The sequence below is a fragment of the Myotis myotis genome, unplaced genomic scaffold (assembly GCF_014108235.1).
Source record: "Myotis myotis isolate mMyoMyo1 unplaced genomic scaffold, mMyoMyo1.p scaffold_m19_p_10, whole genome shotgun sequence".
NCBI classification, from domain to species: Eukaryota; Metazoa; Chordata; class Mammalia; order Chiroptera; family Vespertilionidae; genus Myotis; species Myotis myotis.
In genome coordinates this window covers 36,441,075-36,464,188 of record NW_023416314.1, presented here as the reverse complement: position 1 = coordinate 36,464,188, position 23,114 = coordinate 36,441,075, and the positions used below count along the sequence as shown (strand labels likewise).

Sequence of the window (23,114 nt, the reverse complement as noted above, 5' to 3'; positions counted from 1 at the left end):
TTGAGGACACTATTTCCAATGATTCCTTGACCTTCATGGGGAGCTTTTGTTCATTGCTACCACCCCCTTTTCACATCTCACTCCTCTCAAGTGTTCTCTCAAGTGTGTATGTTCCCCCACGTCCCGGGTTCAGGATCTGGAAGAGGAGCCGCACACAAATGAAAGAGACGAGACAAGAGATAATTTGGAAATTGGGGGGCCAGGCGAGAGTCCATCCCAAGAGGATGGACTCCGCTTGTGCTCAGGCCTCGCCATCTTTTTATTCAGTTTGGGATCCACCCATAGCCCTTAGGCAGGCAAGTTCCAGTAAAAGACAGAATATCTTATCAGTAAGGATTTACATGACTCTGGTGGGGAATTTCTTTCAGCTACCATTGTCTGGACTAAACAGTGGGTGCATAGCTCTGACCTTTGCCAGGGCTTCAAGGGTCACCAGCCTTCCTGGCTCCTTGTCCACACCTCTCTGCTAGAGAAGACTAGAGGCGGCTTCCCACGCTTAAGCAGCTTAAATTACACACTTGCATACCATTTTAACTTCCTTGTTTCTTTATCTCTTCATCATCCTCACATGGCTTAACCACAACTTGATTAAATCTGCTTATTCCATGCCTGCACCTGAACAGTTCTTTCAAAGAATTTTTCTGTAAAGGGAAGAAAATGTGGGCAGTAGCTGAAGGAGAAAGTTGGGTCAAGAGATTTTTTTTTAATGGGAAAGATATCAGCATGTTTATATGCTGACCAGAATGGTGCAGTAGAAAGAAAATAACTGATGATGTAGGAGAGGAAGGGGAGATTTAGTGAAGACAGAATCAAATACACAACGGTAGGGGTTGGCTTCAACCAGAGGCATAGACAGCTCATTCATAGCAACAGGAGAAAAAGTAACATATTGGCACAAGAAGAGTTAGGTAAGTAGATGTGGTGGTGGGAGTTTGAAGTTCTTCAATTTTCCTCTTCCCAATTTCTCTAAAAGCATTCTAATCAGGCCTTCAATTCCAACATTCCACTGAAACTCTTGCCAAGAATTTCCATGTTGTTAAATGGAACTCTCATCCTTCCTATCAGTATTTGATACAATTGATTTCTGTCTCCTGAAAACACTTGTTTCAGAAAATCATTTTCTCAAGTTTCTTTAGATAGTTCTTCCTCCTTTCCCCAAACTACATGATAGTCTCCCAGGGCTCACTTCTCTGAGCTCTTTTCTATTTATACTTACTGCCTTGGTAATTTTATCCAGTCCTGTGGCCTTATAGCAGCATCTATATCCTAATGACTGCCAAGTTTGTATCTCTAGCTTATATAACTCGACTCATATTCATCTGTATATATGACATTTCTCTTTGGCTAGTAACTTAATTCAAACTGCGTAGTTTATCCAATCTATTGATGGGGTATTCTAGTCATTCACTTCAAAAAAATTTTTTTAAATTGATTTGAGAGACAAACATTGATCTGTTGTTCCACTCATCCATGCATTCACTGGTTGCTTCTTATAAGTGCCCTGACCAGAGATTGAACCTGCAACCTTGGCGTATTAGGACAATGCTCTCACCAACTGAGCTACCAGGACAGGGCCTAGTTATTCACTATTAAAGCAATGCTTCAACAAACATTCTTGTGCACACCTCCTGTGTACATGTGTTTTTCTAGGAAGGTAGGCTTTCATAATGTTCATTATGGCCTAGTTTGGTCCAAGCCTCCACCTACTTCCTATTTCCCAGATTACTGCAGTAACTTCCTGTTTCTACCCCTGAGCGATCCTATCAATATATGACACAGCTTCTTATTTCTGACATAAATGCATGTATTCCTCCAGTTAACTATTATAAAACTGTAGGAAATGGGTGTTAATGTGTTGGGGAAAACTGCATATCAACCAATGGGACTTCTGGGTTATACTAACATCACTGCCCTATTTAGCAATTATTGGTGAACAAGTTCACATTATTTAAAAAACATGCTATAACAAAACTGTACTTGAATGCTAGGGCTAGAATAACTACAATTTAAATAATCCTACATGGTGAATAAGTTTCCTTGCTTCTAAATGGCATACAAGATTCCACAACTTCTTGTGGAAATATGTATTTTTAAATGTATTTTTATTAATTTCAGAGACAAAAAGAGAGGGAGATAGAAACATCAATGATGAGAGAGAATCATTGACCAGCTGCCTCCCTGCACGCTCCCTACTGGGAATCGAACCCAGGACCCTTCAGTCCACAGGCCAATGCTCTATCCACTATGCCAAACAAGCTAGGACTATAGCAGCTTCTTAACTAGAATCTTTGCCTTTAGTCTTCCTCCTTGACATTCTAAGTTGGCCAGACTTGTATCCTAATCTACCACTTCACTCCCTCACACAAAAAACTGCAATGGCTCCCATAATAAACCCCACCTCCCCAGCCCCCATCACAGCACTTAATACTCTGCCTATTCCTAGCTTGAACACCTTGAAGCACCTATATCTTTTTTTTTTTTTTAAATATATTTTATTGATTTTTTACAGAGAGGAAAGGAGAGGGATAGAGAGTTAGAAACATCGATGAGAGAGAAACATCTATCAGCTGCCTCCTGCACACTCCCCACTGGGGATGTGCCCGCAACCACGGTACATGCCCTTGACTGGAATCGAACCTGGGACCCTTGAGTCCGCAGGCTGATGCTCTATCCACTGAGCCAAACCGGTCAGGGCGAAGCACCTATATATTAATCTGTGTACTCACCAACAAAGAACAGGCACTCAAAATGTATCTTTTGTTTAAATGAATTAAAAACTCCCTATCAATCCAAAATACTTCCCATTCCTTCACAATTTCCTCCTACTATAGCTAGTCAATCTTCTCAATATACACTGGTTACCCCGTCATAGTTATACTAAAGTCCACGATTACTCTAGCCTCTGAGCCATTCTTTTACCATCAAAGGTGACAATCTCAAACTGCAAAATCACCTCAGAAAAGATTGAAAAACAAGCAAATTTCAAATGTCCAAATGTTAATTCCATAACTTAGAGACCAGTTAACAGAAATGTGCATGTTGCCCTGGCCGGTGTGGCTTAGTTGGTTGAGCGTCATCCGTGCACCAAGGGGTCTCAGGTTTGGTTCAATTCCCAGTCGGGGCACATGCTCAGGTTGCAGGTTTAGTCCCAGTCAGGGTGCAGTCAGGAGGCAACCAGTCAGTGTTTCTTTCTCTCTTGCCCGAAGCCGGTCCATCCTTGCTGCTTGACACAGTCGCTGCAGGAAAGAAACATCTGCACAGCATATGTTTCAAGGGATCTGGTGTGTATGGCATACTGTTCTTAATATGTTTGCTAACCTTCTTGGTGCTATGTGTTTTAACGAAGGCACCTCTCAGAGAAAGGTTGTTTCCCCAGGTAGGGATTTTTCCCTGAAGTTAGGGAGGGGATAAAACCCCTTAACTAATTGCCAGGCGGGTAGTTAATCACTTTAACTACAAACAATCACGCTTAAGCTACATAATCTTTACTCCCTGGAATGGAGATAAGAAACGCCCTAACCTTTGGAATAGAGATTGATAGGATTGGAATCAATTGGTATAAATACAGATGTAACAAGACAACAGGACACAGAACCTAGAGACAGAACCTGGCTACAGAACCTGGATAGAACATGGCAAGAGAACCTGGACAGAACCTGGCTGGAGAACCTAGTGAGGGAAGATGGCTACAGAACCTGGCTGGAGAACCTGGCAACCGAACCTGGCTGGAGAACCTAGCTAGAGAACATGGCAAGAGAACCCGGACAGAACTTGGCTGGAGATCCTGGCTGGAGAACCTAGACAGAACTTGGCTGGAGATGCTGGCTACAGAACCTGGCTAGAGAACGTGGCTATGATGATCACCTGAACGCTGCCTCCGTGTCATTCATTCTTTGCCGACTCCGTCCACACCTATGGGAACCCCTGGACCTGCTGGGGTTGGACCCCAGCACTCTCCCCCTCTCCTTTCCTCTCTCTAAAATTAAATATATATATATATATATGTATGTATATATATATATGTATATTTGTATATATAATGTGTGTGTACATGTTAACAGTTTATGAATAAGTCTCTCCTCTTGAAGACAATTGAGCGTGGGGCTCATGAAATGAATGATAGACAGATGACAGAGTAGGAGATTAGTATCCAGAATATAGTACAAGGGCAGACTGTGGAAGTGTAAGTCACCACATTCTTTTCAGAGAACAGTTGAGCAAAATCTAACCAAGTTTAAGATTTACACAAGTATTTTTTATTTCTGGGATTAGCAGAAATAAATGTTTGTGGGTCCTATGGGAAATGCACTTATGGTAGGCATAATGAGAAGAATGTAAGCTAATGTGATAGAGAAACACACACATGTGCATAAGACATGCATATGAATATTCAATGCAGCATTACTTTAATGAATAACGAACCTTAAATGCCCATCAAGAGGATGGACGAACTGTGCTATACAGCTGCCTAACTTGGATAAAACTCTCAAAGTGTTACACAGTAAAAGCAACAGAAGGGCCGAAACCGGTTTGGCTCAGTGGATAGAGCGTCAGCCTGTGGACTGAAAGGTCCCAGGTTTGATTCCGGTCAAGGGCATGTACCTGGGTTGCGGGCATATCCCCAGTGGGAGATGTGCAGGAGGCAGCTGATCGATGTTTCTCTCTCATCGATGTTTTTAACTCTCTATCTCTCTCCCTTCCTCTCTGTAAAAAATCAATAAAATATATTTAAAAAAAAAAAAAAGCAACAGAAGGATTCAACCAATACAAATTTAAAAATATGGAACCCAATCATGTACAGTATTAATAGGATACATACATATATATGTGGCAAAAATAGAGTTATAATAAATACCAAATTTGGAATAGTGATGGTGACCTCTGAAGAGGGACTGGGATTGGGGGAATACAAAAGAAGCTTCAGTTGTATTTGTATAATTTTATTTCCTCACTGCACGTGAATATACGGACATGTGTTTAATTTAACATGCCAAAAAAATTTCAGAACAGCCCAGCCAGTCCGGTTTAGTGGCTGAGCATGGACCCATGCACCAAGAGCTCGCCAGTTCGATTCCCGATCAGGGCATATGCTCGGGTTGTGGGCTCTATCCCCAATAGGGGGTTTGAAGGAAGCAGCCTATAGATGTTTCTCTCTCTCCTACGCTCTAGAAAACAATAAAAACATTTTTTTTAAAAAAGAGAACATATATATAGCCCCATTTCCTATCCCTCAGTTTAAAAAAAAGACTGTGTGCGTGTGTGTGTGTGTGTGTGTGGGGGGGGGGTGTATTTGTTTTCACATGCAGCCATAACAAAGTGCCACAAGCTGGGTGGTTTAGAAGTATACTGTCTCATAGTTCTTGAGGCCAGAAGCCCAAGACGAAGGTGTTAGCAGGCCCACATTCCCTCTAAAGGTCCTAGACCTATTCCAGGCTTCTCTTAGCTTCTGGTAGCCCCAGGAATTCCTTGGCTTGTAGATCCATTACTACACTCTTCCATCTTCATATGGCCTTAACTTCTATTCATATCTGCTTGTTTCCAAATTCCCCCTCCTCTTCATCTCCTATTTCTACCAGAAATAACTATAACCACTTTCTTATGTCCTTCCAGAGGTATCTCATGTATTCACAAGCATGCCAGCTGGCCCCATGTCTTCTATATAAAATATCTTTGCATCTTGATCTTTTCCATTTAATATATCTTGGAGCTTATTCAGTATCAATACATAAGTATTACCTAACTCCTTTTAAGGATAATTTTCTAACCCTTAAACTGTACTGCAAATTGATCCATACCTAATTATAAACAATGAGGTTTTCAGTCTTACTTTTACAAATAAAATTGTAATTAATATCCTTGCATATATAACCTTTACTAATGTGCAAACTATGTATAGGATAAATTTCTTTAAGTGGATTTTCTAGATCAGTGGTTCTCAACCTTCTGGCCCTTTAAGTACAGTTCCTCATGTTGTGGTGACCCCCAACCATAAAATTATTTTCATTGCTACTTCATAACTGTAATGTTGCTACTGTTATGAATCGTAATGTAAATATCTGATATCCAGGATGGTCTTAGGCGACCCCTGTGAAAGGGTAGTTCGACTGCCAAAGGGGTCGCGACCCACAGGTTGAGAACCGCTGTTCTAGATCACAGAACATGTGTATTTTGACAAATAATGTGTCCCTCAGTTTTCATAAAAACTTTTCTTGCCCTAGCTGGTTTGGCTCAATGGTAAGAGCGTCCATCAACCCATGGACTGAAGGGTCATGGGTTAGATTCCGGTCAAAGGCATGTACCTCAGTTGCAGGTGCCATCCCTGGCCTCAGTTGGGGCACGCGGGAAGCAACCAATCGATGTGTCTCTCACATCACTGTCTCTTCCCCACCCTCCCACTCTAAAAATCAATGAAAAAAAATACCCTCAGGTGATGATGAACAAAAAAAACAAGCTTTCTTTACTTTTACTATATACAATTCCAATTTGTTGAAGTACTTTTTAAAAACTTGGGGTTGCAGTAGATAGCTATAAACTTTTTGCAAGCCAGCATCCAAGCATCCTTCTATTTGGGTTAATCTTCCATTGTAAGAATCTGGGCAGGGGAAATGCCCTCCCACTACAGAAGCTGATGGGGCCACTCATCTTCTGTCCCTGGCAACACACACAGTGCCAACCAGGACTCTGTGGTGACTCAAAGACATGGAGGCCATTAAGAAATCAGTCTAACAGCAACAGAGGAATCAAACATCTTATGTAAACCACTCCTAGCTGCTATCCATTTGTGAACTACCAGATAGGCTTCGAATAAATTTTTTCTGCTTATATTTGCCCAATTACAACCAGAACTTGGGCTCATAATTTTGGTCATACTTTTATGAACATAAATTGCTGCACTATCCTCAAATTTGCACCATGCAGCTATAAAGGCTTAGACTGTTGTATTTTTTTGTAATACATATATTTGCTTTTCGTCATAATTCTATCAGCTTTTTACTGCTATTGCTATGCCGGACACAAACGTTCCTTTCTCCTTTTCTAACCTGTGGCTTGCCTAGAAACTAGATGCTCGGCTACATCAGACCTGTTTGTAGAGCAGTAGAGACATGCAGTGAAGTCCTTAGGTCCTGTGAGAAAAATTCAGATTTCACCACATATATTTTAATTGCTCAGTGGATTTTTATATTTCAGGTTTCTTAGAGATGAGTTAATGTTATATTTTAAGCTTCTCCTTTCAGTTATAAAAAGAATTACTACTACTGGTAATAATTAACATTTATTGGGCCATTTTCTAGGCACTGTTGTTCTGTGTATATTAGTGATTCATATATCTTTAAAATAAAATAAAAAAAGAAATCCTAAGAATTAGTTAACTTGTATTCACTTTTATTTAGACTTATCCCCAGGTTCCATTTCTCTTTTTTATCTTCTTAAAATTATGTTAAAAACAAATAAAAAATTAGGTCCACTGTACTCCTAAAAGGCTGATTTCCCATCTGAAACTATGAGCTACCTGATACTACATATTGGCTTTATGTATATATATAAAACCCTAATATGCAAATAGACTGAACAGTGGAACAACCGGTCGCTATGACGTGTGCTGACCACCAGGGGGTGTACACGGACCATGGCAGGCAACGGCAGCAGGTGGCAGAGCGTGGAACATGGCAGGCATCAGTTGCAGAGGGATAGTGGAGGAGGTGAGTGGGGATGCCAGACCAAAGCAGGGCGCCAGTTCATGTCATCGGGGTGAGCCTCTGGTGGTTACTGAAAATTCTTTGCTCCTGTGCCCTGTGGTCCTACCCAGTGCTCACACCTGCTGCCAGTGCCAGCCCCACTTGCACCCACTGCCGGCACCCAGCACCAGCCCCAATTGCTCGGTGCCACCAGCGGGTGTGATTGGGGCCAAGAGCCACCTCTTGTACCCGCTGCCAAGATGGCCCTGCTCACACCAGCTGCTGGCGCCAGAGCCACCACTTGAATCCACTGCTGGCACAAACCCCGCTTGCACCCATTGCTGGCACTGGTCCCAATTGCTCTGTGCCGTCAGTGGGCGTGAGCAGGACGTGTGCCGTCAGTGCATGGGAGTGATGGGAGCAGGGCTGCCGGCAGACAGGGGATTGGGGACGGCTGCAGGAGGGGCAGGGCGGGGGCGCTGAGGATGGACCAAGACCCACCCCTGTGCCCACCGCAGCCTCGCAGCCCACAGTTCCTTTCAAGGTGCACAAATTTATGCGCTGGGCCCCTAATGTATCAATAAGCAGACAGTGTGAGATTCTACCAAAAATGCTTGTTTCAGCTTCTTTGGCAATGGACGGCAATAATTCTATTAGAACCTTCATAAGAGATTTGCTTAGAATTCAATTACTATATATTAGCCACAGATGGATAGCAGATGTAGATTCAGCCATTCTAGAAACACTTATAAAATGGGATTTGCATGAGTTAGTTATACAGTAGTGCTACTATCTGAAATCCTGCAGGTAAAACAAATGCAAATCTCTTTCTGAGCAATGAGTAATCACACTTGTCCATTTCTAAAAGTAAAGGACTACATATTATGATAACCTGTGCATAATCTTTTTACTAATATTGGTAAAGATCCTAACAAGATCTCAAAATGCATAACCTACAAGGAGGGAGGAGGAAACGTGCTGGCATCATATCTTAATGAATATATGTTAAAAACGACAGAATCTAGGAGATGACCACTAGTCCTAGCTATTAGGAATATTTTAGATGGCTCGCATATGGGCAGACAATGTCTATGCCTTTCTTTGAATTTGTTCTATACCAAGAAATGAAACAATTCTAGCAACCCTAACATTAAACTCAAATAGAATCAAGAAATGCTGGCTTCCTGATAATTATGAATTTCACTTTTTAGAAGTCTGACCTAATCTCTTTCTCACTCCTTCTCCTATTTTCTCCCGTGGGTGCAACTGACTGGTATTACAGAATGTGACAGGTGACTCTTTGCATCTTGTCTGCCCCGCCAGGAGATGCTTGGCCTCCTACATCTTAGTTGAGTATATTATCCACAATACCAGGCCGAGCACAGCAGTGCCCATAGGAAACACAATGAGCAGAATCTTCTTGACATTTTGTTGGCATGTTATCAGAGACCTTTATATTTCACTAAAAGTTAGGATTACAAGTCTGTAAACATGATTTTAAAAAGGAACTCAAGCCCTGCTGGCATGCCTCCGTGGTTGAGCAGCGACCTATGAATCAGAATGTCATGGTTCAATTCCCGGTAATGGCACATGCCTGGGTTGTGGACTTGATCCCCAGTGTGGGGTGTGCAAGAGGCAGGTTATCAGTGATTCCCTCATCATTGATGTTTCTCTCTCTCTCCCCCTCTCCCTTCCTCTCTAAAATCAATAAAAACATATTTTTAAAAAAGGGGAGGGGGATTAAAGGGTGGCTCTCTCTCTAGAACACGTCAGCATCTTTCCCCACCCCCTTCCTCAACGTCAGTTTCCCTGGCCTCTTCCTCCTAAACTTCAAGGGCCCTTCTTTTGCCTCTGTAACTTTTGTTTCTTGGGCCCCTTTCTTCTACGGTTCACTTCTACCTCTGTGACTTTCTAAATAAACATTCTTTTATTGAATGAATGAATGAATAAATAAAATGGTACCCAAATAGAATTTCTAAAATCAACCCATGCATAAGAATACCCTGTTTACTGAAATGGGTAAATGTCTAGGACAGAGTGAGTGCTGCTGAGATTTATAGCAGTCTGTGTTTCCTTTCAGCTCCTGGTAGATGGTAAGGCTTAAAAATCCCAGCTCACTCTCTCTATGATACTAAGTGTTACTTTGCCTCTCAATTAAACCATTTCCTCATCTCTAAAGTAGAGCAATAAAAATATCTCTTCCTCGTATGTAGTTATGAATAGTATATGCATAACATATGTAGAGAACTCAGGACAGTAGTTGGTATGAAGGTCTCAGTACATTCCAGTGTCCATTCCGAGTGGCCCTTTCACTTGCCTATTGTAACAAATTTGGTATTTCTGAGAGGGTCAGAAAAAGAAAAATTACTTTCTTTTCAGTCTACCATGAAGGATGAGGGAAACCAAGGGAAAGTATTGAAAATAAAACCGGGCTTAGTGATGACAAAGTTTAGTCACTAACTAGCCAAGTGATTCCAAACAGCTTTTCTAACCTTATTTTTAAAGTCAAATAATGGTACTGAAGTTCAAGCATAAATCTGTAAATACAAACTGAGTTGATAAGTATGCTAGAAGAAATTACTCCAAATCAAGTGGAAGAAGCAGAAATTCCTTAAAATGTGTTAAATCTTTGCCCTACTAAATATCTGCCAGAAGCTTTAATGACACACTTCCTTACTCATTTCATGTTCATATTCTCAGAAGTCAAACAAAAATAAGACCAACAAGATTCTCATTTTTGCCAACATTAAAAAAAAAACAACATTTCCCATTAATGGTTTTAGTCAAGAATGAGAGTACAATAACATAGAAAACCTAGATTTATTTGTTAAGCTATTACAAAGACAAAACAATTATCATGTGGAGTACTTTGAGGACTTCATCCCAATTTCATGTGTTCTGCTACAGAAACTGAATGAAGAGGCTACAAATGAAAGGATGTAACATAACCTAAGAAGCTATAACAGAACAGACTGGTGAAACACGGTGAAAGGAGCAAAGCTAGTCAGAAGCAGCACTTGTGTTAGTATGTGTGGCTGGGATGTTTCCAAAAAGGGTCCCTAGAGATGCCTGAATTAATTAATCTGGGTCCCAATAGTAAAAAGATCCTCACCCCTGTGGAGAACGAGCAGAGGCCTGATTCATCTGAGATCTTAGTCTTTCTTTCTTAAGGGTAAGGGTGTCCTTAGGCCCTAAAGGGGTCTTAGATTCAGCCTCTCTTCCATCCCCTAAGTGCCCGTGCATTTTCACCACATACCCCTGCTAGGTTACGGAAGATACATACACTGAAGGCAGGAATTATAGGCCTACTCAGAAGGTACCTAGACACAGAAAATTTGGGGATAAAAGATAAACTACAAATACCCTCTTGGTTAAGTAAATTCACCTTGGTTAATAAAGGTCATAGTTTCTTCTGCTGGTGACAACTTGTTGTCTCATACAGTCTGTCTCAAGAAAGAACTGGTTCAGGAAGTTTTGGAGAAGGAAAAATATTTTCATCAACACCCACTCCACAGAGGAAAAGGCACCAAGTTCTCTCCTACAGTTATGAGCAGAATCTGAAAAACAAAAGGTTTACAGTGTTTGTAATAATAATAGCTGTTATTTATTGAACACCTAGTCAAGAGTGCCACCAGACTTAGATATTATTACATCTCAGTCATTGCAACATGCCATCATCCCCTTTTTTCAGATGAGGAAACTGAGGATTAGAGAAGTTATATGCCTTGTCCAAAGACACAGAGCCAGTATGTGGTAGGGTTGAGATTCCACCATTCATGTGTCTTCCCCTTCACCCCATCTCATGTGTTGAGAGGTCCGAGGTTCCACTATCTTGAAAATTTTAATTGTTTCATAAACACTCTAATTAATCCTTGCTCATTCCTTAAAGGCAAACACAATTTTAAGTGATTAAAAATATACAGGCATTGTTTGAAATTCAGGTCAATTATCCACATGAAGAACTTGCATAAACCTGATGAATAAAATATCTCTCAGCTCCAGCTGTAGCATAAAATGAATAGAAAACAAATCACCTCATTAGAAGTTTGTGGCTATTTTATGGTTATTTCACCATAAAATTACATTACAGAGTATCCTACAAATTCTCTCCTGGGAACTGGAATGACATCCCATTTGTGCAACCATTAGTGACAGACCAAATGAGTTTCTCATAATTAATAGAGTGGTTGGTGTTCTCTAGTCTACTTTTCAGGAAGAAATATGTGAAAGCCAAATCAAAAAAATCTGTTTTCCATTTTCAATAAGATATAAAAAGTACTACTGAACTGAAAAACCAACATGCTATAAAGAACATGATAAATAAAATGTAACACAAAAGGGAAGAATTAAGTTTGTACCAAAAGAGTTCCCATGAAATAAAATGCTGAAGTGATGGCATCTGAAACTATGAGATATGAAAATTAAAGTTAACAGAGCTCCAGCAATATGAATATAATTTTTTAGTTAACTGTAGAGGAGACATTGCTAATTTTAGACTGTATGGCTACCAATGACAGAAGTAAATGTTGCAAAAATAAAAATTGAGTACTTAAAAAAGGAAAAGGACTCTAAGAGAATATTTTCTGATAGGTCACCTGGCAGCACCTGAGATGAAAACATGGTGAGCATAAGAAGCAATGTTATGCCCTAGTGGTTTGGCTCAGTGGATGGAGCATCAGCCTGTGGACTGAAGGGTCCCAGGTTCGATTCTGGTCAAGGACACATGCCCAGGTTGCAGGCTTGATCCCCAGTTGGGGGCGTGCAGGAGGTAACAAATCAATGATTCTCTCTCATCATTGATGTTTCTATCTCTCTCTCCCTCTCCCTTCCTCTCTGAAATCAATAAAAATATATTTTTTTAAAAAAGCAATGTTATATTCATAATGGCAATAATTTAGAGGGTAAATGGAACTTGGATAATGGATCTCACAACCTAATTAGATGCCTGACAATAGTAGAAAAGTCAAGTCAAAATATATAAATCTTGCCATGCTATTACTACCTGTTTTAATAAAGACCTGGACTTAAGTAGCATTTTAAAGACTGGAAGAAAGCTAGTATTCAAGAAAATGCTATCAGATCAGAGGCAGGATACTATAGAGAAAAGGGATAGTAACTTAATGTGAAAATCTTAGAGCTTATAAGGAAGGACTAGGATTATTAGTCTTGGCTCTGTATGATATGAACTAGTTACATAACCTTTAACCTATTAACTGCCACGCGTCCAAAATGGAAACATCCCCACACACGATATTTTGAATTTAAAAAAAATCATCTGACTTTGGAGTTGAATAAAGGATGTCATCTTCTTATGAAGTGCTTGGTTCGATTATTTCTTCATCTGATGCCATTTATGAGGATTGAATTTTATTTGCACAATATAATATATTACAACGATAAATTCAATAATAAAATCATGACAATTTTCAATTCTATGGAAATATCAACAAAAGCGAGTACGAAATAAAAATAAACAGTCAACACATAAAGCCTCAAAAACAATAAATTTTGTTGATGCTCCAAAGACAAAATCTGTAAAAAAATAATGAAGAATGCGCACCATGTTTACCATTTTAGGTGTGAAATTTACAATAACACAAACAAATCTCAAGTGTCACAATGAACAAAAAAAATCTCAAGTGTCGCAGTGTTTATCTCTCGTGCGTCTGAGTGCGGCCCTATATGTCGATATTGGAATTTCTTCCATATGCACTGGAATACATACGAAATTAAGTTATCAGAATTTTCTTTACAAACCCAGAGATGTCACTAACAAGCCTGATTTTAAAATTGGTCGACCAGAGTTGATATGCAAAGTTTGCGTCTACAGACGCTTATGGTGTACAGAGGGTTAGTTATTATCTAACATTCAGTTGCGATGTTTAAGCTGGCAAAGGACAACTGATTTCTCAGAGTAACATGTAGCAAAAAAAAAAAAAAAAAGGAACAAGGCTGCTCAGAGCCCGCCAGCCACGGTCTCCGGCGCCAGCTACGCCACTGCCGCTGTCACTACGGCCCATTACAAAGCCGCCGACTCGAAGCATGAGCAATTCCAGAGATACTTGGAGAAGTCAGGAGTGCTGAACACGCTGACCAAGGTATTGGTAGCCTTATATGAAGAACCAGAGAAACCTAATGGTGCTTTGGATTTTTTAAAGCATCACTTAGGAGCTGCTACCCCAGAAAATCCAGAAATAGAGCTGCTTCGTCTAGAATTGGCAGAAATGAAAGAGAAATATGAAGCTATTGTAGAAGAAAATAAAAAACTGAAAGCAAAGCTTGCTCAGTATGAACCACCTCAGGAGAAGCGTGCTGAATAGGATTCTTCTCAGTTGAAAAGACACTGAAGAATGTTTTGTAAGACTTGTATAGTTTGTATAGTATATAATCTTTTCTGAACAGATGTTATAGAACTTTTATATCTATATCTATATATATATGTTAAATTCACCTATCACACTTTAACTGTTATAAACACATCCTATCTAATAAAAGAGAAACATGGTAATTGGCGTACGACCGCTACCCTTCCCTGTGCGTGACAGGGGATGAGAAGGAGAATAAGCCATATATAGAGGAAAATTATAGTTTGCTGGTATAATTATATAGTGCTTTTTTCTCTCAAAATATTCTTCTAGCCTTGAATTCATTTTATCTTCATTATCCCTGTGAAGTAGGTAGGGCAAGTATGAGGGGAGGTTGGGTGCTGAATTTTTAGGCCAAAGACTGATATTAATACAAATTATTTACTAACTGTAGAACCTTGGGTACATCAATTAACTGCTCTGAAATTCACTTTCCACATCTGTTACTTGAGAATAATATCTGTGCTGCCTACCTCACAGGGTTGTTGTGAAGGTCAAGTGGAATGTGTGTGAAAGATTTATAAATGGTAAAGCACTATATTCTTGGGGAGGGGGGGCGCGGGAGGAACAAAATACAGACAAAGCTCATGAGAAGATCAGAGGGGAGAAAATGGGCAGTGAGCTCTTGTACTAGTCAGGAAAAGCAGGTATGAAACAATTTGGAAATGGTAACTTTTGGACAACTGTATGTGGACTTGTTATGGTTTGGCAAATCAACCTTGAACAGTCAGGTGCCCAGGACCTTGGTCTGCCATTATTTTCAGAAGTAGAGAAGCCAACACAAGATTATGAGTAGAAGCTTAACTAAGTTTGAAATTGCTCCTACTTCCTCCCTGATTTGAATAGCAGTGAGTTGCAGCAAATCTCTGCTTGTATTTTCTGATGAAAATATTAAGATTTCAAGTCACAAATGGGGAAAGGTGACTCAAGAGCAGACCAGGACATGATCTCAGGCTTTGCAGCTCCCACCTGAGCCAGCCAGGGAGCGCTCTATTTCTGAATAAAGGGCTAATGTCATTCTCCTCAGTTCACTGAAGATGGGTGTATCTTAATCTTCCATATACTCTCAGTGCTTGGCATGTGTTAAATGCTCGGTAAATGTTTATCAACCTGAACATCACCATGCTTGCAGACCTTGATTTCTTAGAGAAAACACCACACACATAATTTTCAATAATGTCAGGAATGGATTACTTTTTTCCAAACTGCTCATTTTATACAATCCTCCTGAATTATGAAAATAAAAATTAATTATTAGGAAGGATTTTCATGTTCAGTGACAAGGGAAAAATAAACTACTTACCCCAAAGCAACATAAAATCATTTTCAGTGATCAACATCTGCATCCTCAAACTGTCCAGCAACCGTGGGTGTAGTGTCTACCTCCATCCCATCTGAAGAAAAAGAAATTGACCGCTGAACAAAGTCTACAGAGCACTTTATTTTTTATTTTTTTTTAAATATATTTTATTGATTTTTTACAGAGAGGAAGGGAGAGAGATAGAGAGTCAGAAACATCGATGAGAGAGAAACATCGATCAGCCACCTCCTGCACATCTCCTATTGGGGATGTGCCCGCTACCCAGGTACATGCCCTTGACCGGAATCGAACCTAGGACCCTTCAGTCCGCAGGCCGACGCTCTATCCACTGAGCCAAACCGGTTTCGGCTACAGAGCACTTTAATCAGGAAAAGATTCAGCTTCTACTTTGACCAGAAGGAAGCTAGTGCCCTCTGTTGGTAAGAGTTGCTATTTTGAAAATTCAAGTATAAAGAAACACATTGAGAAAGAAAAATGCCACCTGTGGATTTAGGCTAAAGTAAAATGAGTCTAAACACTTAACATTTACTTTGTAAATTCTCAGTCTCAACACTAACATAACGTAGGAATTTCCAAACACAGTTATAATTGTTCATTCTTCACAGAACTGTGCTAGAAATTTCTGTACAACTTTTTTTTTTTTTAAAGTATAAAGTCCTATCCTCACAGAGCTTTGACATAATTCAATAGACAAGACAAAGTAAAGCAAGGTTCTCGCTTTTCCTATTTATCTCATCTCATTTTTTTAAAGGGAGAGGAGGTTAGGACAAGTAAAGAAAAGCCCTCTGGAAAGAGCTGTCCACACTTCCTGTCTCCACCTCCTCAACTCAGCTTCCATTTACCCAACTCTCCAGCCCACAATATGGCTTCTGCCTGCTGCCCCCTGGCACTGCACCATCTGGACACCAGCAGGGCATAAAAATGTAACATGTATCTAAATTAACTCATCATCTTTCCACACAGAAAATGCTTCTTTCCTGTCTTGCTAAAGGATACCTCTTACATGCCCAATGCAGAAACTCCCACCACAGCTCTAACTTCTGTTGATTCTATCTTTTGAATATCTCCCAAATCTGTTAAGTTTTTTTGACATTCCGTGCTACTACCTAATTTGAGCCACTACCTCTCATCTAACTAAAGACTTAAGTTACTTAACAGGGTTTCTCTTCTTTCCTCCAGTATTTCCCTCTGCAACTAATTTTCCATAGCATAGCCAGAGAAACACTAATCAAACTAAAAATTTTCCATGGCTTCCCACAGACCTAAGCATAAGGTTGAAACTCTTTAACAGAGCTTCAAGTTCCTTATTTATCTGTTGCTATAACTACCCTTCACTCTCAGAGTCGCAGACATAATGAACTACTTTCAGTTCTCAGTTAGCACATGGATGACCCTTTTACCTGCCTCTCTCCCCAACCTGTATGCCATCCCTCTTCACCAGGGTCATTTTTATTCATCTTCCAGATCATGGTTTAGATGTAACTTATTCCATGAAGTGTGATTTTCTCCCTGACTATCCAGGCTGGATGAAGGGTCCAGCCTCTGATTCCACAGCTATTCAAGCTTCCCCTGTATCTCAACGCTATACCACAATAAACTGTAACTGCCCAATAATTTTATTTTTCTCTCCTCTAAAATTGATATGAAGATAATAACTTCATCTCTCTTGGGCACTGCCATATTCTCTATACCTGGCACAGTAGCTAAAAAACAAAACAAAAACATTTAACATAAGCACACAAAGCATGGAAATGTCACTGGTAGATAGTACATATGCTTAAATAGCAAAAAGACTGAAATTACTAAAACAGATCTCAGGTGTTCCCACTACAAACATAGACACCAAAAGATAACTATGCATGGAGATGGGATCTAGTTTGATATAGTAATCGTTTCACTATGTATGTATATCAAAACACATTATATATCTTAAATATATGCAATTTTTATTTTAAATTTTTACAAATATATTTTTCTAAAATAAGAAAAGGTCAAATTGACTAAATAAATAAATGTCAAAAAGAGTGATAAACTTCAGGAGTTTAGAAGATGGGGAATGGTATCCAGTGGTCGGCAAACTGCGGCTCGGCAAACCGTGGCTCGTGAGCCACATGTGGCTCTTTGGCCCCGAGTGTGGCTCTTCCACAAAAATACTGGCTCTTCCACAAAATACCGACTTCTGCACATGAGCCACAAAGTTTCAATCGCACTGTATGTGCGCGCCCGCACGTGATATTTTGTGGAAGAGCCACACTTAAGGGGCCAAAGAGCCGCATGTGGCTTGCGAGCCGTGGTTTGCCAAACACGGGTATAGGCTAAAGTTTCATATACAAGTAACAGTAACTCTCAATATGCTAATAAGACTTAGAAATAAAAGTTCCAAAAAATCTCACTTTAGCAAAGTGTTTGAGATCTTAAAATCAACTTGTTACAAAGCATTAAATAAGGGATTTTAAAATTAAAAAAAAAAAACAAAAACCTTCAATGATGAAAGGCTTTTCTATGGTCAGGAGCACTCTCCAATCACTATAATAAAAAGGTAACATCTTGCATTCTTTCAACTAAGAGTTTGGTAGGGCACTAGAAATCATCTGAGCCATCTCACCCTAAAGCCTATATTAGAGATTTATTGGCCAATGCTTAAAATGGAGAGGAGACACAAGGAATAACACAGCCTAAATTTTCTAAACTAAAATATCCCAGAACTTCAAGATCCCTAGGTCAATGTGCTATGTGTACAGAGATGTTGATCACAGCATTATGAAAGAAACTTAAATGTACCAATAAAACAGCGGTTCTCAACCTGTGGGTTGCAACCCCTGAAAATACATCCTGCATATCAGATATTTACATTACAACTCGTAACAGTAGCAAAATTACAGTTATGAAGTATCAACGACAATAATTTTATGGCTGGGGGGTCACCACAACATGAGGAATTGTATTAAGGGGTCGCGGCATTAGGAAGGTTGAGAACCACTGCAATAAAAGAAAAAGATAGTAACACTTTAATATTCTATGTCACCAAAAATTAAAAGCATTAAAATTCTGTAGCAATGCAAAATATTAACATACTAGAGGCCTGGCGCATGAAAATTCATGCACTGGAGGGGAGGGGGTCCCCTCAGCCCAGCCTGCCCCCTCTCACAGTCCAGGAGCCCTCAGGGGTGGGAGGCCACCTGGCAATCAGGGGAAGGCGACACCCCCATCACACCTCTGCTGCTGCCACTGCTGGCAGCGCAAGCCTCGGCCAGCCCTGGTTACCTGCGCCTCGGGCCGGCCATGGGCATCTGGGGTGCTGAGGGGACTGGGGGACTCCGGAGGCAGGCGCGCGGAGCGGCCACCTGCCGCCCCTGTGGGGCTGAGGGGACTGGACACCACCATCTGTGGCTGTGGGCACTGCCATCTTTGAGGGCATGGCAGTCAATTAGCATATTCCCTCCTTACTGGCTGTGGATACCAGCATCTTTGAGGTCAGGCCATTCAATTAGCATAGTCCCTCCTTACTGGCTGTGGGCGCCATCTTTTGCGACAATGTGAGGGTCAATTAGCATATTCCCTCTTTGTTAGATAGGATATTAAACACATGCAAGATACAAGAAGTGCTTATAACAGTGCTTGGTATATTATTTTTGCAGATTAGCTCATTTAATCCTCTCACCACTTATTAGCTACTAGAGGCCCGATGCACAAAATTCGTGCAAGGGGCTCGGCCCTCGCAGCCCCAAGCCCCAGCTGCCGCCACCCTCTGCAGGGCGATCGATGGGGGTAGCCCCAGCTGCCTCGCAACCGCAAGGCCCCACCCCCCACCTACAGGTCATTAAGGAAGGTCATTCCGGAAGGTGTCCCACTGTCCAGTCTAATTAGCATATTAGCTCTTTATTATATAGGATTTGGCATGAAGCACGCTTTGTGACCTTTTTGTGTCTGAGTTTCTTCATGCGTAAAATGGAGATCATAACACGTCTGCCATAAAGGGTTCTTGGAAGGACTATTTGAGTAAATATTTGTCATGTGCTTAAATCAGGGGCTGGCACATAAGAACACCATCTAAATGTTTTATCGAGGGTAGTAGGAACAAGACTAGAAATATTTAAGGCAAAAACAGGGTTTCCTCCTCAGAATAACAAGTTTGAACTTTATATGGTGAGCATCAGGCAAACACTAGAGGAGATAGCTTTATATAGGGGTAACAGAGTGTTCTCAGATTAATATGGCACAGTGAGCTGGAGAAAGGGATGGTGGGGGCAAAATATGTACTATGTAAATCCAGCATGAGAAGAAAAGGGCTTAAGTTTGGAAGATAACAGTAGTAGTAACAAGGAGATCTAAAAGTCATTTAAAAGAAAAATCCATGGAACTCAGTATTGGATTGGATAAGGGAATAAATGGTAAAGGCTGAATCAAAATATTTCAAGAATCTAATTTAATTAGGATACTTAGGAAAGGGAACTGTATAATAGAAAAAATATTTACAAAGAAGCTTATAAATATGAGACAGCTAAAACATAAACATCTTAAAGCCACTTGTTTAAGGCCCAGATATTGGTCACAGAAAGAGAACCCAAGTTTCTTAAATGCTGCCTTGGCCTTTAAATCAATTGACTATACTAGTTTTGCACATCATCATGTAGGAATTCATTTTAAAAATAAAGATGGCAGCATCAATGCATGCATACACACATATAACACATAAGGAAACAAACAAAAAGACTGGAAAGATATGCAACAGAAAATTTATAGATGTTTTCAATTAGAATTGTACTTGATTTTTCATTTCTCCTTTACCTGTGCCCCCCGCCCCCCCCCCCCCCCAATATTTTCAATTTGAAAAATTGTAGCTAGGAAAGAAAGTTTTAAAAAATTTACACAAGTATTCCCATTCTATGTAATTCTACATTTGCTTCCTACACTATAAAGTTAATTCTGAGATTTCTCTTAGTTTCCAAAAGAACCTATATATGGCCTGACTGTGTAGCTCAGTGGTTGAGAATTGACCCATGAACCAAGAGGTCACCAGTTCAATTCCCAGTCAGGGCATATGCCCAGGTTGCAGGCCTGATCCCCATCAGGGATGTTTCTATTTCTCTATCCCTCTCCCTTCCTCTAAAAAGAAATCAATAAAAACATATTTAAGCCCTGGCTGGTTTGGCTCAGTGGATAGAGCATTGGCCTGCGGACTAAAGAGTCCAAGGTTAATGCCGAAACCGGTTTGGCTCAGTGGATAGAGCGTCAGCCTGCGGACTGAGAGGTCCCGGGTTCGATTCCGGTCAAGGGCATGTACCTGGGTTGCAGGCACATCCCTGGTGGGGGATGTGCAAGAGGCAGCTGATCGATGTTTCTCTCTCATCGATGTTTCTAACTCTCTCTATCTCTCTCCCTTCCTCTCTGTGAAAAATCAATAAAATATATTAAAAAAAAAAAAAAAAAAGAGTCCAAGGTTCGATTCTGGCCAAGGACACATGCCCGGGTTGTGGGCGTGCAGGAGGCAGCCAATCAATGATTCTCATCATTGATGATTCTCTCTCTCTCTCCCCCTTCCTCTCTGAAATCAATAAAAAATGAAAAAAAAAATTTAAAAAAACATATTTAAAAGAAAAAAAGAACATATATATGTCTCTCCATAGCTGACCTTGTTGCCTAAGTGAATATCTAACTGTTCACACTGATGAGAAAGAAGGATACTTACCTTCATAATCTCTTATTGAATCTTCTGTCCGGACGCCAGCCATGTTATACTGGCTGCTCACAGACTGAGAAAGCATTCCTTCTAATCTCTCCAATGTGGCCTGGCCTTCGGCAGTTAAGTGGGATAATCCTTCTTCATAGGTGTAAAATGTAGGGATGTCCCCCTGCCCTTGTTCTAAACAAATAAAAGACTTTTTAGCTATTATAACACAATGAGGAGAAGAATAAATACTCAATAATGCATTTACTGAAGACAAGGCACAGTGAAAAAAGGCTTCCCGGAAAATACTTTCCAACGTTCATTTAACACACATATATAGGCCATCTGTTGGAAAAGAGAGATCAAGAAAATGCCCATCTAGAATGAGAAGGGATTACAAGAGATAGTGAGTCATGAAACAGCAATTCCCAAAGAATCAAATGTCCAAGAACTAGAAGGAAAAGAGGGTGTTCCTGAGGCCAGATGGTCTTATGTTATTCAAAGGTAGAAAATATATAGATGAGTGCAAATTAATTTGCCATTAATTGGCACTGAAGGTTTTTTCCTTATTCAAATAGATGCTACTTAAAAAAAAAAAAAAGAAATTCTGGAAAATGCAAAAAGTATTTTTAAGAAAGAAGCATCCAAAAAAATCTTAGCTAAGATGAGGATGTGTTTAGATATCCTATCTAATAAAAGAGTAATATGCAAACTGACTATAACTCCAACACACAAGATGGCCACCCCCATGTGGACACAAGATGGCCGGCAGGGGAAGGCAGTTGTGGGTGATCAGGCCTCCAGGGGAGGGCAGTTGGGGGGAACCAGACCTGCAGGGGAGGGCAGTTAGGGGCAACCAGACCTGCAGGGGAGGGCAGTTAGGGGCAATTGGGCTGGCAGGGGAGCAGTTAGGCATCGATCAGGCTGGCAGGGAGTGGTTAGGGGATGATCAGGCTGACAGGCAGAAGTGGTTATGGGCAATCAGGTAGGCAGGCAAGCCAGCAGTCCTGGATTGTGAGGGATCCCAGATTGGAGAGGGTGCAGGCTGGGCTGAGGGACACACACACACACACACACACACACACACACACACACGTGCATGAATTTCGTGCACCGGGCCTCTATATAAAAGAAAATGCCGCCCTCCTGAGTGGGACCCCATAGTAACTCCTGTGTGGAGGGTCCTTGGACTTGCCCCAGCCCCACCCTCTCCTTCAGCCATGTTGACGGCAGCGGCAGAGAAAATAGGAACTTGCAGCCCATTTCTCACTGGAGAGGAAAACATGTCACCTGGCTTTGCAGAGAAGGTTCCACATTATGCTCATAGTACATTATCTTTACCATGTGCTAGGATATCACTTAAAAGGACAAACAATGTAAAATACTTGAATGAGCTTGTATTATAACATTAATATTATTCAGAGTATCTGCTTTCCAGGCTGAAGTGATTTATTATTCTAGTCTGTTTTAGTCCTTTGTAATTTGTGGTAATTATGCTTTTCTTTTTAATACAAAAAAAATGTATGAAAATAAAAACTTGAAAAGGCAAAAAAGAAAGAAAGAAAATGCCAGAAATTAGCTTGTCTCAGGCCAAGAAGTAAACATTCATGGAGGAAAGGGTTTTGCATAGCCAGACTGGTACACAGGTCAAGACCATGGGGAAAAGAGAATAGCGGGCATCTCGAGTCACAAGACTCTCTTTACCAAGCTACTGACTGCATTCTGGTCTGAGGAAGGGAAAATACCTTTAAATAAATAAGGTCTGCCGAAACCGGTTTGGCTCAGTGGATGGAGCGAAGGCCTGCGGACTGAAGGGTCCCAGGTTCGATTCCGGTCAAGGGCATGTACCTTGGTTGTGGGCACATCCCCAGTAGGGGGTGTGCAGGAGGCAGCTGATCGATGTTTCTCTCTCATCGATGTTTCTAACTCTCTGTCTCTCTCCCTTCCTCTCTGTAAAAAATTAATAAAATATATAAAAAAAAAATAAAAAAAAAATAAGGTCTGTTCTGGGAAAAAGAAGTAACTTTGGCAGTGAGTTGTCTAAAGGGATGTGTTAAATAAAACTGTAGATGATACAGGTTTTA

At 40.6% G+C, this 23,114-nt stretch overlaps 2 protein-coding genes across 3 annotated transcripts in view; one reads left to right on the top strand and one right to left on the bottom strand.

The window, feature by feature from the left end:
* The first annotated feature begins 7,627 nt into the window (after positions 1-7,627).
* On the top strand, positions 7,628-14,058 carry LOC118664186 (c-Myc-binding protein-like). Its single transcript, XM_036324019.1, has 3 exons — positions 7,628-7,700; positions 9,757-9,769; positions 13,621-14,058. The coding sequence occupies exons 1-3, from the start codon at positions 7,628-7,630 to the stop codon at positions 13,994-13,996; spliced, it is 462 nt and encodes a 153-aa protein (XP_036179912.1). The 3' UTR covers positions 13,997-14,058.
* Positions 10,478-23,114, bottom strand: part of CLNS1A (chloride nucleotide-sensitive channel 1A) — a 29,623-nt gene continuing 16,986 nt past the window's right edge. The window contains exons 6-8 of one of the 2 annotated variants that reach the window (XM_036324881.1): positions 21,052-21,225; positions 15,345-15,435; positions 10,478-11,233 (exon numbers count right to left, since the gene is read on the bottom strand). In XM_036324881.1, coding sequence (XP_036180774.1) covers positions 15,368-15,435; positions 21,052-21,225 — 242 coding nt within the window. In that variant the 3' untranslated portion in view covers positions 10,478-11,233; positions 15,345-15,367. Of the gene's footprint in view, positions 11,234-15,344; positions 15,436-21,051; positions 21,226-23,114 lie in introns of those variants that run through there. The other variant, XM_036324882.1, reaches the window with a different exon arrangement.